Source organism: Thamnophis elegans, chromosome 17, assembly GCF_009769535.1.
Source record: "Thamnophis elegans isolate rThaEle1 chromosome 17, rThaEle1.pri, whole genome shotgun sequence".
Lineage (NCBI taxonomy): Eukaryota > Metazoa > Chordata > Lepidosauria > Squamata > Colubridae > Thamnophis > Thamnophis elegans.
Window position 1 is genome coordinate 12535515 of NC_045557.1, and position 14490 is coordinate 12550004.

The 14490-nt window shown below is 41.6% G+C and overlaps 1 protein-coding gene across 1 annotated transcript in view; it reads left to right on the forward strand.

Moving 5' to 3' along the window:
• Positions 1-4977: 4977 nt before the first annotated feature.
• Positions 4978-14490, forward strand: part of LOC116520182 (serine/threonine-protein kinase MRCK gamma-like) — a 48191-nt gene continuing 38678 nt past the window's right edge. The window contains 1 exon segment of the mRNA XM_032234333.1: positions 4978-5153. Coding sequence (XP_032090224.1) covers positions 4984-5153 — 170 coding nt within the window. The 5' untranslated portion in view covers positions 4978-4983.

Sequence of the window (14490 nt, forward strand, 5' to 3'; positions counted from 1 at the left end):
AGGACCGGTCACAAGTAATTTTCCTCAGCATTGTTGTAACTGCAAATGGTGGTTAAACAAATGAGCGTAAGATGAGGACTAAAGGAATTCCAGAGTTGTAGTAGAGATGGAGAAGTTGGAAAATTCTCTCTACGAAAAAGCAATAAAATAAAATCATGTTTTAATGCTGAGAGGTCACCAAATCTTTGAAGGCAGCTGAATTTTGCCTCTGTGAAGAATTCTCAGGATTCTAGGGCTGGAAGGGACCTCAGAGGTCTTCTAGTCCAACCCCCCTGCTTAAGCAGGAGACCTTATACCATTGTGGGCAAACGGCTGTCAAATCTCTTCTTAAAAGCCTCTAGTATTGGAGCACCCACAACTTCTGGTGGCAAGTTGTTCCACTGGTTAATTATTTTTCACTTTCAGGAAATTCCTCCTGTGGAACTGCATGCTCCATGATGCAAGGAGCCATCTACAGATTATACTTGACTCCAACCAAAACTGGTACTGGAATTCTGTAAATAGTTAAGGTTGGAAGTCAAGGCACCATGAGATGGGACCAGAATTTTTTTGTTTTAAATCCTGGTTGTTAAACAGATCTTGCAGTCATAAGCTGAATACACTTTCCCGAATGGGCATTTTTTGTTGATAAAATGCCTGGTTGTAAATTGAGGATTACCTGTACTACAGTCTTTCAAGAGGGAATTGAGCTTGCCTTGGGGGTAGGGTGGGATAGATGACCTCTTAGGTTCTTAACTCTAATTCTGGGGACGTTGCTCCCTCTTATTTATTTATTTTTTTGAAGGTGCCGTCCAACTGAATGATGGTAAAAAGCAATTTCTCCACAATTGTGAGCAGGAGAGGTGAGTCTTGTTGGGTTTAAGTTCCAGGCGTATTTGGCACTCCCAAAATGTCAGTAAATCCCACTCCCCTTTCGCACACAGATTTCCCAAACTCGATTCAGAAGGGAAACAGATCTCGATGCCCAGCAGGATTTCGGAAGTGCAAAATGACTCACCATGATGTCATCTGCCAAGGGCTCTTCCTTCCTTCCACCTTTTGCTCCCTACAGAACAATCGTATGGAAGGAAACTTAGGTTACCAGGAAGAAATATCTGGAGGTGGAAAACTGGCTGAAATTCTTGGCTAAGTTTGCACAGGACAAAACACCAACACCAACACACTAGGTCAAATAATAAGTTGTGAGAAGCAGGCCTGCTGTGTGTCTCAACTCAGCATGTCAATCAGACGATTTCGTTCCCATTCAATCAAAATCTGGATCTAAAGCAGTGTTTGTCAATGCACACTGCAAGTCAATTCAGCAACCAAGCTAAGCGTTTGTGAGAATCTAACCCTTCAGCCAATATCCCTAAATAAGCATTTCTCAAACTTCTCAACTTTTATGATAGGTGGACTCCAACTCCCAGAATTCCTTCATGCTGGCTGGGGGATTCTGGGAGCTGAAGTCCACCCCTCTTAAAGCCTGCTGGCTGGGGGATTCTGGGAGTTGAAGTCCACCCCTCTTAAAGCAGGCTGGCTGGGGGATTCTGGGAGTTTTAAGTCCATCCCTCTTAAAGCATGCTGGCAGGGAATTCTGGGAGCTGAAGTCCACCCCTCTTAAAGCAGGCTGGCAGGGAATTCTGGGAGTCCACCCTCTTAAAGCTGGCTGGCTGGGGGATTCTGGGAGTTGAAGTCCACCCATCTTCAAGTGGACAAGGTTGAGAAATACTTCTTTAGAGATCACAAGCAAGGGCATTGTGCGCTACCAGCCTAAAGCTGGTGGATTTATTGCGGGGGAGGGGGGATTCCAGACCTTTGGGGACGTTAACCCTGGTTTATGGCTGAGAGCAACCATGGGAGTAAAGTGTTAGTCCTTGATAGCCAAAACAACAACAACAACAGAAGTTAGGTGAGATAACTCATCATTCACCTAACAATTCCGCCTTTTAATCACACTTGTAAATTGGAAAATATGCTAAAGGGGGTGAATCACTTTTATCAGTGTCGCTATTGTTTCATCCTAACAATAAGCCTTCCTACCCGACTCGGGGTTTGACTCATTCAATCACAAGGTTGGAAGGGACCTTGAAGGTCTTCTAGTCCAACCCTGCCACTCAAGCAGGAGACCCCCACACCATTTCAGACAAGGGGCTGCCCAATCTCTTCTTGAAAAACTCCAGCGATGGAGACCCCCACAACCTCTGGAGGGAAGCTGTTCCACTGGTTGGTTGCTCTCGCTGTCAGGCAGGGGGATTCTGGGAACTGAAATCCACCCTTCTCCTGAATTCTAGGTTGAATTCTGCTTTAATGATCCTGCTATATCCAGGGCGATGGATTCGAAAGGAGGCAGGGCCTGTATCTGCAGCAGTTGTGTAGAATATGTACACATCTGGCTAGTGGTGCAATGAACTGGGCTCAGCAAAACTGTGGCTGAAAAACATGACAGCAGCCTTCCAGTATTTGAGGGGCTGCCCCAAAGAAGAGGGGGTGAAATTATTCTCCAAAGCACCAGAAGGGCAGGACAAGAAACAAGGGATGGGAACTAACCAAGGAGAGAAGCGACCTGGAATGAAGGAGAAACTTCCTGACAGTGAGTGATGCTCCATCACTGGAGGTTTTTAAGAAGAGACTGGACACTTGTTTGTCTGAAATGGTGTAGGGTCTCCTGCTTGAGCAGGGGGCTGGTCTAGAAGACCTCCAAGGTCCCTTCCAATCCTGGGGTTCTCCTGCCTCGACCTCTCGATTTTATTTCAAGAGCCCCGCTAGGGGGCAGCAGCTGACCAATCTTGGCTGATCTTTGGCTAGGAAAGAAAAACCACCCCTGAATTGTAAGCGCAGGGAAAGGGGACCATCAGGAAATGCTAGCAGGGGGGTAAAAAAAAAACGTTGGCAGAAAGAGGCTTTTACTACCCGAGAAACTTGCACAGCTCGATTCGGACACCTTTAAGTGGTTCTCCCCAAGTTTTAAGGGGTGGGGGGAGCCTCCAGCCAACTTTGATCCATTGGATGGAGCGCAGTTGCAAGCGGGCGCCCGCGGGGCGCTGTCCGCAGCTGAGAGCCGGCCAGGGTCCCGGAGGGCGAGGGAGGCGCTGAGCCGGCCGCGGAGGATGGGCGCTGTAGTCCGGGCGGGGCTGTGGGCGGCGCGCCTTCTTACCTGGCCCGGTGTCGGGTTACGCCCAACCCTCGAGCATCGGGGCGGGGCGGCGGGGCTGAGGCTGCTCCCATTGCGGGCTCCGCGGAGGATCCGGCCCGGCGCCCGCGTCCTCCTCCTCCTCCTCGGCCGGGACAGCCAGCATGTGCAGCCCGCTGGAGCGGCGCCTGGCCGGGCTGCGGGCTCTGCTGGGGGGCGAGGGGGCGGCGGGCCTGGAGGGGCTGCTCGACCTCCTGCTCTGCGTCCACCAGGAATGCAGCGCCGCCCCGCTGCGCCGCGAGAGGAGCGTCCAGCAGTTTCTGGAGTGGGGTGAGTCGGGGGCTGGATGGGGAGGGGGCTCCTGGGCACGTGCAGAGTGCGGAGGCTCCAGCGGAGGAGCCTCTGAGCGAGACGAGCCTCGGACAGAGGTTGCTTCGGAGCCTCCAGGCTGAGGGAGGGAGGTGGGGGGGGGGGGCTTGGCTAGGACTGGAGAGAGTTTAGCCCACCCCGCTTTTGGAGAGGGGTCTTGGCTGGAAGAGGTCCCCTTTCTTTCTTTCTTTCTTTCTTTCTTTCTTTCTTTCTTTCTTTCTTTCTTTCTTTCTTTCTTTCTTTCTTTCTCTCTCTCTTGCCCATCTCTGCAAATGATCTTCCTTCCTTCCTTCCTTTCTCTCTTTCTTTTCCTTCCTTCCTTCTCCCTCTCTTCTTTCTTTCTTTTTATTTATTTCTTCTCTCCCTCTTGCTCATCTCTGCAAATGATCTTTCTTTCTTTCTCTTTCCTTCCTCTTCCTTTCTTTCTTTTCCTTCCTTCCTCCCTTCCCTCCCTTCCTTTCTTCTTTCTTTTTTTACTCTCTCTCTCTTTCTCTTCCTTCCTTCCTTCCTAGATCTGCTTTCACCCCAGTTCTTGCAAAGTTCTGGGAGTTGAAGTCCATATTTCTTAAAGCACGTTGACTGGGGAATTCTGGGAGTTGAAGTCCGTATTTCTTAAAGTACAATGACTGGACAATTCTGGGAGTTGAAGTCCATGAATCTAGAAGCATGCTGAGTGGGGAATTCTGGGAGTTGAAGTCCATATATTTTAAAGCACGATAATTGGAAATTCTGGCAGTTGAAGTCCATATTTCTTAAAGCACAACCACTAGGGAATTCTGGTAGTTGAAGTCCATATTTCTTAAAGTACAATGACTGGACAATTCTGGGAGTTGAAGTCCATGAATCTAGAAGCATGCTGAGTGGGGAATTCTGGGAGTTGAAGTCCCTATATCTTAAATTGAGATGACTGGGGAATTCTGGGAGCCGAAAGCCACACTTCTGAGGTGGCTATGGTTGAGAACCATTGCCCTAAGCACTTTCCCATCTCGAGGCTATCGTAAATTCCCAGCAGATGCCAGGCAGGATGAGCATCCAAGGGAAAAAAAGGTGTAAAGAAGATTTCAAACGTGTTTGCTGAAGAAACCACAGTCCATTGGGGCTATGAATCACCCTGAGCGGGAAGCTGAGGCTAGCAAACAGCAGTTGCCGAGTTCCCACAAACAAACCACTGTGTGGCTCAGTCGAAGAGCCAAGCCTGAGTTAAGCCTGCATTGATTGACTCTTCCTTGCTTCTCCGGTTCTCTTCGGGGAGCATCTGTGGTTGGGTTCCCTTTGGTAGCTGCCCGGTGGCAATTCCAGCTCCTGCGTGGGAGGCTGAGCAGATGCCAACAGGGCAACTGAGGGGTCATTATTAACCCAGGGGTGGCCGACCTTGGCCACTTTAAGACATGTGGACTTCATCGGGGCGGGGCTGAGGCTGCTCCCATTGCGGGCTCCGCGGAGGATCCGGCCCGGCGCCCGCGTCCTCCTCCTCCTCCTCCTCCTCCTCGGCCGGGACAGCCAGCATGTGCAGCCCGCTGGAGCGGCGCCTGGCCGGGCTGCGGGCTCTGCTGGGGGGCGAGGGGGCGGCGGGCCTGGAGGGGCTGCTCGACCTCCTGCTCTGCGTCCACCAGGAATGCAGCGCCGCCCCGCTGCGCCGCGAGAGGAGCGTCCAGCAGTTTCTGGAGTGGGGTGAGTCGGGGGCTGGATGGGGAGGGGGCTCCTGGGCACGTGCAGAGTGCGGAGGCTCCAGCGGAGGAGCCTCTGAGCGGGACGAGCCTCGGACAGAGGTTGCTTCGGAGCCTCCAGGCTAAGGGAGGGAGGTGGGGGGGGGGCTTGGCTAGGACTGGAGAGAGCTTAGCCCACCCCGCTTTTGGAGAGGGGTCTTGGCTGGAAGAGGTCCCCTTTCTTTCTTTCTTTCTTTCTTTCTTTCTTTCTTTCTTTTTTAATTATTTTTATTTTTTTGTTACATAGACAACAATGGGAAAGGGAGAGGATGGAGAGAAAAAAAGGGGGGGGGAGGGAAAACCAATCTTCACATACAATATGTCGTTTAATCACAGGTGCATCCCTACTAAGTTTATACATCCCGTATCTCTCTATTGTATATTTAATAAGCACCACAATAAGCTAGGGTTTAAAAAACAAAAAACAACAAAGTAAAACAAGGGAGAGAGGAAGAAGAAAAAAAAAGGGGGGTGGGGGGAGGGGGGAAGGCCAAAAAGGACAAAAAAGGTCCAAAAAGGGAAGGGGGAAAAAAAACAAAAAGAAAAAGAAAAAGAAAAAAAACCATCATCACATGCAGCATGTCGTTTGATTACGGTTGTTTTAACATCTACATCTTCAAATAATGTTTACCATCTCAGATATTTCCTCTAATGTAACTAAAGGTCTCATTTTCCTTCTACCATATATATTCAGTTAACATTAGCATTGTTTTCCCCCAGAGAATATACTTCTATTCATTGTTAACCTTGCATTTCATACCTTCAAACAGAGATCTTATTCCTTCATTGTTCAACAAGGCATCGCTGCCTATATATACCAGTTTTCATTTGTTCCCCTACTAGAATTACCTTATCAGCAGCGAAATATCATTATAATAAATTCTTAACCTTATACATTATATCACCAGACCTTATATTAGTACTTCCTTATATCATTGTTGAATTATTTCACAGCATAATTATATCATCATTTACTTTTTCCAATTAAAGCATAAGTATATCATTTTTCATTTCCAAAATTTTGTTCTTTTTCCCTTAGCCATTGATAAAACAGGTCCCATATCTTATAAAATTGTTCATCCTCTTGCTCTCTAATTTCAAATGTCAATTTACTCATTTCGGCACAGTCCATTATTTTTCGAATGATTTCTTCCTCTTTTGGTATTGTTTCATTTTTCCAGTTTTTTGCAAATACAATTCTGGCTGCTGTTACAACATTTACAATCAAATATTTTAAGTCTTTATTGTAGGTTTCTGGTAAAATTCCCAATAAAAAGACCTCTGGTTTAAAGTCTATTTGTTTATGTATCATTTTCTCCAACCACATGTGGATTTTAGTCCAGTATCTTTTGGCTTCAGTGCAAGTCCACCACGTGTGGTAGTATGAGCCAGGTATCTGGTGACATTTCCAACACTTTTCTGATTTATTCTTAAACATTCTTGCGATTCTGGTCGGGGGTAGATGCCACCTATAAAACATCTTATACAAGTTTTCTCTATATGCAGTAGACATTGTCATTTTGTAATTTTGAGACCACAATTTCTGCCAATTCTCTAAATCAATCCCATACTTAAAATTTTTCCCCCAAGCAATCATAGTTTCTTTAACTTGTTCTTCATGCAATTTAAACTCCAATAAATATCCATATAGTTTTTTAATTACTTTTTCATCGGTACCTGTTAGAATTTTATCTAGCTCAGTCATTTTATTATATAGACCTTTAGTTTTTTCTATCTTCATTATATCTAGATTGTATCTGTACATATGAATACCAGTTCATTTCCATCCCTTCTTGCTTCAACTCTTGACTAGATTTGAGCTCACCCTCTGCATTCAATAATTCTATATATCTAACTGTTTGTTCCTTTTTATGTATTATCGGATACGAGAATGCTTCAATTGTTGATGTCCAGACTGGAATTTTTAAATAATGTAATTTTTTAATCTTTTCCCAATTTAACAACAATGCCTCCCTTATATAATGTCTTCTAAAGTAACCATGTGGTTTAGTTCCCTTATACCATAAGAAGGCATGCCATCCCAACAGCAAATCATGACCTTCTACGTTCAATAATCTAGAGTTTTTTAATGATATCCACTCCTTAATCCACATCAGGTTTGCTGCCTGATAGTATAGCTCCCAATCGGGTAAACCAAAACCTCCTCTTGATCTAACATCTTGTAGTAATTTAAGCTTTATTCTAGCTTTTTTCCCTTGCCAAATAAATTTCAAAACTATTTTATTTAAGTCTAGAAAAAAATCCTTACCCAGTCTAATTGGGATTGTCTGAAACAGATATAAAATTCTAGGTAGAATGTTCATTTTAATTGTAGAAATTCTTCCCATCATTGATAAATGCAAGTTTCCCCATTTCTCCAAATCGATTGCTATTTGTCGTTTTAATCTGGTATAATTATCCTCTTTAAGAGTGCTACATCTAGGTGATAAATGTATCCCCAAATATTTAATTTTACTTGTGTTTTGAATCTGCAACATTTCTGACAACTGATCCTTTTGTGTAGCTGGGATATTCTTTGTCATGATCTTTGTTTTATCTTTGTTTATTTTCAAGCCTGCTACTTCTCCATATTCCTCTATTCTTTCTAACAATTTGGGTGCAGTTTCTAATGGGTCTTCAAGAATGAAAACTAAGTCGTCTGCGAACGCTTGCAGTTTATACTCTTCTCTCTTAATTTTCATTCCCTCTTATTTCTTCTTCTTCTCTAATCTTTCTGTTTAAGACCTCTAGTGTTAGGACAAAAAGTAGCGGAGATAGTGGGCAGCCTTGTCTTGTACCTCTCTTTATTTCAATCGGTTCTGTTAGTTCTCCATTTACCATTATCTTTGCTGCTTGTTTCTGGTATATCGTTCGTATACTTTGAGTGAATTTCTTGCCAAAGTTCATCTGCTCCAGTTGCAAAAACATAAACTGCCAATTCACATTATCAAAGGCCTTCTGCGCATCGAGGAACATCAGTGCCAATTGTTTTTCTGGATGGGCCTCATAGTATTCCAAGGTATTCAAAATTATTCTCATATTGTCTTTGATTTGTCTTTTAGGTAAAAAGCCATTTTGATCTGAATGGATGAAGCCATTTAAGTATTTTTTAAGTCTCTCAGCTGGTATAGATGCAAATAGCTTGTAGTCTGAGTTTAATAAAGAGATTGGTCTATAATTCTTGATTTGTGTTAAATCAGTCTCTTCCTTGGGTAGTAATGTGATATACGCTTCTGACCATGACTTCGGTATTTGGTTCTCAGTCATCACTTCATTCATGACTTGTAGGAGTGGGAGGGTCAATATTTCTTCAAATGTTCTGTAGAATTCCACGGGTAGACCATCTGGTCCTGGGGCTCTCCCATTATTTTGTTTTTTTTGTTTTTTTTATAAAATATTTTATTCAATTTTCACATTCCATTTGCAATCATTTATATACAGGGTATTTACTATAAGAAAAGAAAAAAAGAAAAAAAAGAAAAAGGGAATAAAACGAACAAGTAAAAAGGAAACACAACTCATCATTCACAACCCCACCTAACCCTTGCATCCTCCATACACCCCATCTACCCCCTCCAACTTTCCTTTCTCCCTCTAACACTCCCCTCCTACTTCCCTTTCCCCTCAAACCTTCCTTCTCCCCTTACTCCCCAGACACCCTCCTTACATTCCCCTTACTCCTTACATTCCCCTTACTCCTTACATTCCCCTTACTCCTTCCTTACTCCTCCCTCTTCCTTCCCTCTACCTCCCTCCTTGGTGTATGCCTTTATTCGAGTGTTGTTTGATCTGATAAAAGTAAAGTGAACCAAGGGAAAAAAATAATAATAATAATAATAAAAAAAGAACCACCGTATATAAATACATTCTTGTTCTTATTAAGACTATGTTAATACCCCCCCACCCCACCCCCCACAATCCCCATCCCTAATCCTCCCGACTTCCCAGGGCCCACACCTGGCACTACCTTCTATCTAAAATATCTTGTATACATATGGATTAAAAAATAAAAGTAATATATCAAAAAAAAAAAAGAAAAGCAGAGAAAGAAAAAAAAAGGAAAAAAAAAGAAAAGAGAAAAGAGAGAGAGAAAAAAAAGAAACCACTCTTTGTGTTGGTCTCAGCCCCCCATCTTTATCTATGCTTAAATAGTATAAATCATTCTATCTATATTTTATTCTCGTCTCTTACTTCTTTGCTATTTACCCCGACCTTCTGTAGACTCTCCCGTTCCCTTCCTAAACCTCATGATCCCTTCCAATAAGATTTAAGCAGCGTGGTTCATGCCATATATTCAAATATAACTTTACAGACAAGTAATCAAACTTTCCCTTCTAGTAAAATTTAAATAACGTAAATGATCTTTCTTTACCCCTTTTTCAAACAGTAATTCAAAATAATCTAACCAGATTTCCCCTTCTTAGTAAAGTTAAGCAGCGTAGATCAGATATTACTTTACACAGGAATCAATTTCTATCTTAAGATAATTCCAACCGACTTCCCCTTCTAATAGGATTTAAATAACTTAGTTCATTCCACATGTATTTTACCCTCATCCCCCACTTGTCTGATATTTACCACTATCAAATTTATACTACCATTTGTTTAAAATATAACTCAGAGCGATTTGTAGCATGAATCATTCCACATATTCCAATAATACTTTCAGCAAGAGTCAGTTAACCTTCTATTTTAAGGTAGTAGCTTCTAACAAAGTTTAAACAACATAAATCATTCCGCATTCTTTTTAAAGTTATCTTAAGATAATCCCAAGCGGCTTCCTGTTCTAATAAGCTTTAAACAACGTAAATTTTGCCCTCTTCCCTTGCTTGTCTGATATTTACCACAAATAACGTAGTTCATTCCACATGCATTTTACCCTCATCTCTTGCTTGTCTAATATTTACCACTATCAAATTTATACTAGCGTTTATTTGAAAAGTAACTCAGAACTATTACAACCAACTTTCCCTTCAAATAAAAGTTAAATAGCATGGATCATATTCAAATAATACTTTCAGCAAGAGTCAGTTAACCTTCTATTTTAAAATAGTCCCATCTAACAAAGTTTAAACAACATAAATCATTCCGCATTCTTTTAACCACTATCAAATTTATGCTAACGTTACTTTAGAATCTAGCTCAAAGTAGTTTCACCCAGCTTTCCCTTCTGATAAAAATTAGTCCACTTTTTCTACCGGAGAGAGGTCTCAAACCCCCATTCAGTCCTCAACTTTAGGAAGTCTTTTGAAGTATCTAAATTCTCGATCTGCGTTCTTCTGCTTCTCCGAGGGAGGAGGGGCTACCCCCTCCATCTTGCAGCCGCATGGCCAGCCGTTTGCTTTCTCCTTCCGCTTGTCTCTCCTCTCTTCCAAGCGCGTCAGGAAGTCCCGCCTTCAGAATCCTACAATAGAAATCTTGAGCCTCCGAAACAGAGTTAAGACGAAATCTTTGATTCTCAAATGTAACCGTGATGCCGGCAGGGGCCTCCCATCTGTATCGAATCTGTTGACTCCTAAGCTCTTTAGTTAAAAAAGTGTAGTCCCTTCTTGCTTTCAACATCTGGAAAGGTATATCTTTGAAGACAATCACGTCCTGGTCATCAACTCGGAGACTGTTATTATGAAACTTTGCACAATCGCGTTTCTAGATTCTTTTGTAGAGAAATGTATAATTATGTCCTCGGGAGCTGTCGCTGTTCCGCTATCAATGAGTTCTGGCGATAGATTTTCCGAATCTGCCAATCAAAGTTAAGTCCCGGGCTTCCCAGCGCATGGCTGAAGGCTTCAGCAAAGGTCTGTTTCAAATTCTCTTGCTCCTTTTCACGGAATCCTCTGACTCTTATTGAAAATGCCTTCCTATTAAAATTTAGCATCATAAGCTGTTCTTCGTTATTTCTAATTTTTTCTTGTAAAATTTGAATATTGGTAGTCAAATTAAAATTAGCCTTCTCCAGACTTTCCAATTTGTTCTCTATTTCAGCAGAGTAATCTGACAGGGCAGACACGGCTGCAAACGTATTCGCCTTCATTTGATTAACTTTAGATTTTAGATCATCATAAAGTTGCAATACAAATTCCTTAATTTCTTGCTTAAAGGCATTAAAGATTTTAAAGAGATATTCCTGTGTTAAAACTTCTCCAGTAAAGGGCGTAGGAGACAAAGGCTGTGTTTCCAAAAAAGATTCTTTAAATTCTTTAGACACATTTGTAGCAAGACGCTTCTTTGATCTGGGTGCCATAATAAATAAACAAGTAAGCAGCGCTTCGCTCCCCTCTATTTCCAAAGAAAAAGAGTTTATTTTGTTAAGGAGCGGTCTGCAGGAAGATAAACCCGGCTAAGTACATCCAGTAATCATCCACGGAGAGAAATCGCCATTTTGAAGTCTATTTAAACAAAGAAGTCTTTAAGACGAATGGTGCTGGTATTTAAGATAGTAATAAAAGCATAAATCTCACAGGGGTGGTACCCTCCCGTATCAAATCTAGCTTGAAAAAACTTTGTTTTGTCCTGGGGGGGGGGCTAGCCTGTCTGGGGCTGCCAAAAAAAAAAAGGCAGCTGAGAAGAACTGGCCGGAGATAAAAGCTCCGCTTCGGCTGGATCTAATCTCTTCCACAGCCAAAAAAAGAAAAAGGCTGTGGCTTACGAATAGACCCTAGTCTACGGAGCTATCCTCCCTGCCCCTTTCTTAGCCAAAAAGGGGTGCTATCTATGATCTTATTTAGATATACAGACCAGATCTCTGAGGAGCTCGGTGGAGCCCTCCTCGGCAACAGGCCACGCCCCCAGGAAGTCCCCATTATTTTGTTTTTTAAGTGCCTCTGTTAGCTCCATCATTGTTATTTTACTTTCTAACATTGTTCTAGTTTCATCTGGTACCTGGGGGAGATTGGCATCTTGTAGATACTTTTTGACTCGTCCCTCCTCCACCTTCTCTTGTTCATAAAGTTTAACGTAGTAATCATGTATAATTTTTTTTTTCTTTTCGGTATTTCCATATTGAATTTCTCCATGTTTGTCTCTTAGTTGTAGTATTTTCTTTGTTTCTCTCTCTTTTTTCATCTTATATGCTAACCACCTGCCTGGTTTGTTCGCATTTTCAAAATAATTCTGTTTGGCACCTCTAATTTTTTGTGCCAGTTCTTCCTTTTCTAATAAGTCCATTTTGTGTTTAATTATGTCCATCTTTATTTTAACATCTTTTTTTTGTGGTGCTCTCTGTAGATCTCTTTCAAGAGATCTCTTATAGTCGTTGTCTAAAGCTTTATGCATTTGTCTTTTTTTGGAGTTTCTCTTCCTTGTGTAGTCTATTGTCAAACCTCTAATAACAGCCTTCATTGTGTCCCAGAGATTCTGCAACGACGTATCTTCTTTCCTATTTTCTTTAAAAAAAAGGACTAACTCTTTTTCCATTTTTGTACAAACTCTTTTTCTTTCAATATAGTGTTATTTAGTGTCCATCTAGATCTTACCCTTTGTCCTTTCCATTTAATTAAAATTGGATTATGGTCCGCCCAGGTGCTAGCTTCGATCTCAATTTCTTTTATGTTGGAGCTCAGGTCCGCTGAAACCCATATCATATCTATTCTGGAGAGTGAAGAATGTCTATTTGAGTAGAAGGTATATTGTTCTTTTTTAACGTTTCTTTCTCTCCATATATCTTTTAAATTTAGTTCATCTGTCATCCTGAAAAAAGATTTTGGCAGAGGCTTCCTGTTTAATTTTTTTGTTTTATGTGTTTTATAGTCCATATTTGGATTCACAATGCCATTAAAGTCTCCCATCATACAAATATCAGCATAGTCTAGTTCCAAAACTTTTTTGTGTAGTTTTTTGTAGAATTCATCTTGTTTTCTATTAGGGCGTAGATTCCAATTAGGAGTGTCCTTTTTGGTGTCCATAATTTCCACCATCAAAATTCTTCCCTCTTCCTCTGCGTATACTACTTTTGTTGGGATGTGCCTTTAATATAGAAGACCACTCCTCTTTCTTACAATTGCCAATGATGAAAACATTTTCCCAAGCTTTGGTTGAGTTAATAAATGTTCATATTTCTTTTGGATATGTACTTCTTGCAGACAAATTATGTCAAGTTGTAACTTCTCTAATTTATGAAATACTTTCTTCCTTTTAGCTACCGAATTGAGTCCATTAATGTTAATTGTAATCATTTTTCTTTCTTCCATGTTATACTTTATATACAGGGTTTATTGCTCTAGTGGATCTAGGTTCTCGTTTTTCTTTGCAGCTCCCATTCCCTATCTCCCCTTCTTTCTCACTTCCACCTACTGCTCCTTCTATTTTTTCGGTCGCGGTTACAGGTGGTTCCAGTATTTGTATCACTGCATCGTCTTTCCCAGCTTTCTCCGCCGTTCTCTGAAGTATCTTCGTAGAAAGCTTCTGCCTTCTCAATTGTATCTATCCTGTGTCTTTGTCCTTGCCAAGTACATAATAAACCTTCCGGTATGAGCCATCTGTAGTTAACACCTTTTTTATCAATACTTTGGTCAGAAATTGATATTCTCTTCTCCTCTCTCTCACCTCTCTTGGGATTTGTTTAAGTACTACAATCTCCTTTCCTTATATTCTAATTTTCTGTCTCTCATTTTCTGTAGGATTTGTGATTTAATTGTTTTCTTAGTAAATCTTACATGCACTTCCCTTGGAAGAGCATTTCTCATTGCATACCTTGTGTATACTCTAAAAGTCTCATCAATTGTTTCTTTTATTTGGTCCTGGACATCCCAGAACATCTATCAAAATATTTGAAATTATCTGGACTAAGTCCTCTCCTTTTTCTTCTTCTATGTTTTGGAATCTTAAAAAAAATTCAGACCTGTCCATCTCCCATCTTAATATTCCACTGCTCTCTCTTTCTACATCACTTAGTCTAATCTCTAGCTTTTCAGTTTTCTTCTCTCCTTCTTGAATCTTATTTTCAATTTTTTGAATCCTATTTTCATATTTCAGCATCCAGTTGTGTATACTTTCTACTTTTCCTTCCATATTATCAACCTTTTGTACAATACTTAGATTTTGTTGTTCCATTGCCTCCATTTTTTTTACAAGGGTATCGTTTCCTGCTTGCATTTTCTGCATCATTTGTATAAGTGTTTCAAAGTTGTCTTCCTTCTCTTTTTCCTGATGAGACGTCATCTGTGTTGTCCTCTGGCCTCCCGCAGGTGAGGGGGCAGGGGTTGATGTAAAGCCAGGGGCAACTGCTTTTCTACTCATAGCCAATTAGTATTAGAGGGTAGAGGGTTATAAGTATAGTGGATTAAGTACGTAAAGTACACAGAGGAGGGA